This window comes from Propithecus coquereli, unplaced genomic scaffold (genome assembly GCF_000956105.1).
Source record: "Propithecus coquereli isolate 6110/MARCELLA unplaced genomic scaffold, Pcoq_1.0 Scaffold135, whole genome shotgun sequence".
NCBI classification, from domain to species: Eukaryota; Metazoa; Chordata; class Mammalia; order Primates; family Indriidae; genus Propithecus; species Propithecus coquereli.
In genome coordinates, this window is record NW_012137747.1 from 3354602 (window position 1) to 3359021 (window position 4420).

Here is a 4420-nt window from a genome sequence, read left to right on the forward strand (position 1 = left end):
AGGATTGCTTGAGCCCAGGAGTTTGAGGTTGCTGTGAGCTAGGCTGACATCCCGGCACTCTAGCCCGGGCAACAGAGTGAGACTCTGTCTCAAAAAAAAAAAAAAAAAAAAAGAAGTTTAGGAAAAAAAGTTATTTTCTTTTCTTTTAAATTTTCTTTCTATGTAATCATTTTATTTCCTCTTTATTTTTTAAACCTTCTAAATTGATTTTCTTCTTTTGCTTATTTTAAGTAAAATTATCACTAAAAATTGGCTTCAGTAGTACTACCTTAAGTAGAAGGAAAAAACTCAATACACCAATTATATAGTTTTAATTTATGAAAAAAACTGATGTTACTATGTTGCTTTACTTTCTTAATGTTAGACAGAAAAGGCTTTTTTAGAAAACTCAAACTACAAAATTTGAAATCTAATTTTCAAAATATTGCTTAATCCATAAATAAAGGCAATAATGTGTACTATAGGCTTACACACTAGAGTTTGCTGACTGACTGCCAAAAGACTCAGGAAAGTAGTAAGAAAACCAAGAATAGCTGTGTTTCATTCTCCAGAGGAATTATGGTATTTGGAGATCCATGTTATTCCTAAATGGTAAGTAAGAGTGGCATACTTTCATAATACTGGTATCAGAGGATAGGAGTGACAATACCTACCTCCATAGGCCAGTGAGAAGGGTTTTGCTCTGGGGAACATTATCATCTCTAGACTTAATTCTTTCTTTTGGGTACCTCTGAAAGAAGCTTGGCAAGCAAAAAAGCTCTTCAGTAGGAGCTGGACTATTTGTGCTCATTGTCCTGTCCAGAAAGTGTCCCATTTGAAATTTCTTGGAGTGTTGTTGCTAAATGTCCCAAAGGTCCAGCAAAAACTTGATACCCCAAATTTTCTAACTACCTCTTTTTTGTCTTTCAAAATTTAAGAATAAACTAGGCAGTGAAGCTGGTGCACCTTCACACTTCAGTCGCACTGCTGTCACCAGCCAGGTAACTTTGAGCAAAGTCACAAAACGTATCTGGGACTCAAGTCCCCATCATTAAAATGAAGGGATTAAACCACATGAAAATCTACAAAATCCCCCTTTGTATCTAAATTTCTATAATCCTTCAAGTTCAAACAAATTTATACACTGCATTTTTCCTGCAAGGTTTGATAATTCCAGCTAAAAGTGAACCCTCTCTTCTATATTATATCACTAAATTTGTACCTAATTTTATAGCATTAACATACGTGGTCCAAGTGTCTGAGGCTGGCTTGTACACATCATAATCCTCACAGTGCCTCAACTCATGAATCTGTCCACAGTAGTGACCTAATAAACATTTGGTAAATGTTGAATGAATACATACCGGAGGAATTGTTGAACAGCTTACAACACTGCCTGTAGAAGTAATACTCAGAGTTCTTGTTCTATATTGATTAACATCGCCTGGATTTTTTTCATCTCTAAAGTAAAAAAAAAAACCCCACAATTTACCCAGTTAATTTTTATAATGTAATTAACCCTGAGTTAATGTTATTCCTTACATGGCAGTAAAACTTACACATAACATACCCCTGAAAGATCATTATATTTCAAATTTCTGGGAAGGTAAAACTACCTACAATTCAGCCCAATATATTAACAATTTTCCATTTATCAGCATTCTGATAGTCATAGTCACTACCAAAATTTCAAAATGGTAGAATGCTTGGTCATCGAAATTTATTACTTTCCCACAATTCTTATGTCCTTTCCCACTGATCTTCTCCTCTTCTTTCACTGAACTATACAAATCTGCCTCTCACAATCTAAATTTCTGAGGCATTTTCTTGCCACCTTCCCAAAATGACAGTAGATATAATGGAAACAGATAGTACTACTCTATGAGTCTGCTCTGTTAAACTACCTATTTCTTACATTGTTGAAAGTTTCAACATGTACAATGTATAAGAACTCAGACATTAACTCCTAAGAGTTAATATTTTTCAGTCACATTTGCTATTTTGCTTCTACTTTGACTAATAAAAGTTTTGCCCAGCATGTGTCCAGAAAGAACAAATTATTACTCCCATTCTCAGCTTAAAAGACCATTTAACCCTATGTAGATTTTCTTCTAATATGGTGATGGTTAATTTTATGTGTTGACTTGATTCTGGCTATAGGGTGTGAGATATTTGGTTAAACATTATTCTGGGTGTGTCTGTGAGGATGTTTCTGAATTGGTAAAATGAGTACAGCAAATTGCTCTCTCCGACGTGGGTGGGCCTCATCCAATACATTGAAGGCCAGATCAGAACAAAAAGGTAGTGTAAGAGAGAATGCACTCTTTGCCTGTCTTTGAGCTAGGAAATCGGTCTTTTCTTGCCATTAGATTTGCACTGGAACTTACACTATTGGCTCTCCCGGTTCTCAGGCCTTCAGATTTGGATTGGAACTACACCACTGGCTCTCCAGTTTGCTGACTACAGATCCTAGGACAGCTCAACCTTTATAATCATATGAGCCAATTCCTTATAATAAATCTCCTATTGGTCGTGTTTCTCTGGAGAACCCCAGACTAATACTTACTCAAAATTCTGAACCACTGCCACTCCTGACTTTTACCCCTTTAAGCTTTTGCTTTAATTTTCCAAGTTTATTATTCAAATGGCAGTAGACCTGAGACTTAAGATACAGAGTTATATGGAAAAGGAACAAAATTCTCAGGTTTTGCTTCAAAAACAAAACTATAAAGATAAAGGCAGCCTTAAGAAGTTAACCGGAACGTAATGGAAAATGCTTACTAAATGTATTGCTGATCTTATTTGAACTGTCATATTACTATTTTGAAATAAGTAAAGTTAATATATCATTAAACTATAATTTGATTCTAGATAAGCTATCCCAGATCTAAAAATTAAGTTTTAGAACTTTTGCTAATTTAAACTGAGACTGATTCATTAATATTTGCATAAAAAAATCCTTAAAACATTATGATTTTAACCATACATGAACAAAGGACAGAAGAAAATTTACTCTAGATGTTTTATGTAGAAAATACATTTACTGCGTGTTTACACATTTACATGACTTTATATAACTCAAACATACATTAGATGTGTAATTGTGAAAGTATATGAAGATTAACTCATCTATCTAAAACTTGATCAATTTATCAAGAAACCTACATTAATTCTTCGAAAATTATCAGTTTATATTTTAAGGCACAATTACTTGAAATTTAGTCAATAGGCTGCCTAGAATCACATCAGTTACCTTGAAATACCTTGAAAAGGAAGGGATTTTGAGTTTTAACAACAAAAAAGTTATTTGGCTTTCATTCTTACACTTAACAATGGCAGAATACAACTCTGCTACATCATTTGGAAAAAAACATTAATTTACCAGAATTGAAGTTAGTATTGGTCTCAAGACTAAAGTCAAAAAATAATTAACAGAAATCTATACCTGAAAGGCCTGAATTCTTTATTTAATGATGACAAGGTAATTAGATGAGGGCATTCATCTTCATACTCTTCAGAGCCAGCAGGGGTTTCTCCTTGACCTGTCTGACCATCTTGCCTTGTGTAATTTTCGGTTCTGTTTTTCTCCTCAGAAAATTCAGTTACAGAATTTTTTTCAACAACTTGCCCTTTCATTTCTCCTAAAGCTTGATTGAATTCAGTCATTTCAAAATGGTGTGCATCAGCACTCTCCTCTGACAAACTGTCTTCCTTTATTTGTTCCAGGTCTTCAGATGATCTGCAACAACAGCCACCTGATTCACCTACAGAGTCCCATTCACTTTTACTTTCTGACCTACAAACCTTTGCTTTTTCTGACACTTCCTTATCAGAAAATGAGAATTCTGATCCCTCCTCTGTTTCAATGTTTTTCTCATCTGGACCCATTGGATGAAGCAGTTCATCATCTGCCTGCATTTCCTTTGTGTAGCCACTGGCAGAAACCTCCACATCAAGAGAGTCCTCCCTCCTAGGAAAAAAGTGTCAAACGTTGAAAGAGAGAAAAAATATTTATCTGAGATGGGTAAATACCTATTATTCTCATAAATTATGATTCAAGAGGGTTTGATAGCTTATATATTTTAAAGATTTTTCTTTGTATAAAACATAATATTTAAATTACTTAGGTATACAAATTTGAAAGATACACATTGTCACTTTAAGAATAAAATATGACTAAAAAGCAACTCATATCAATAAAAGGGTTATTGAAACCTCAGTGATAATTAACTTAGTAAACTCACTTTCAAAGGGGGCTAAAGATTTCTTTTATATTATATGACTCATCCCAAATCAGACAATATCTTAAGTATAGAAAATAAATGAGGCCGGGTGCGGTGGCTCACGCTTGTAATCCTAGCACTCTGGGAGGCCGAGGAGGGCGGATTGTTTGAGCTCAGGAGTTCGAAACCAGCCTGAGCAAGAGCGAGACCCCGTCTCT

General features: G+C 34.6%; 1 protein-coding gene across 1 annotated transcript in view; it reads right to left on the reverse strand.

The window, feature by feature from the left end:
* RIOK2 (RIO kinase 2) overlaps positions 1-4420 on the reverse strand; it is a 23003-nt gene that overhangs the window by 3962 nt on the left and 14621 nt on the right. Inside the window, exons 8-9 of the mRNA XM_012638845.1 lie at positions 3425-3949; positions 1344-1440 (exon numbers count right to left, since the gene is read on the reverse strand). Of these exons, the coding sequence (XP_012494299.1) occupies positions 1344-1440; positions 3425-3949 (622 nt within the window). The remainder of the gene's footprint in view (positions 1-1343; positions 1441-3424; positions 3950-4420) is intronic.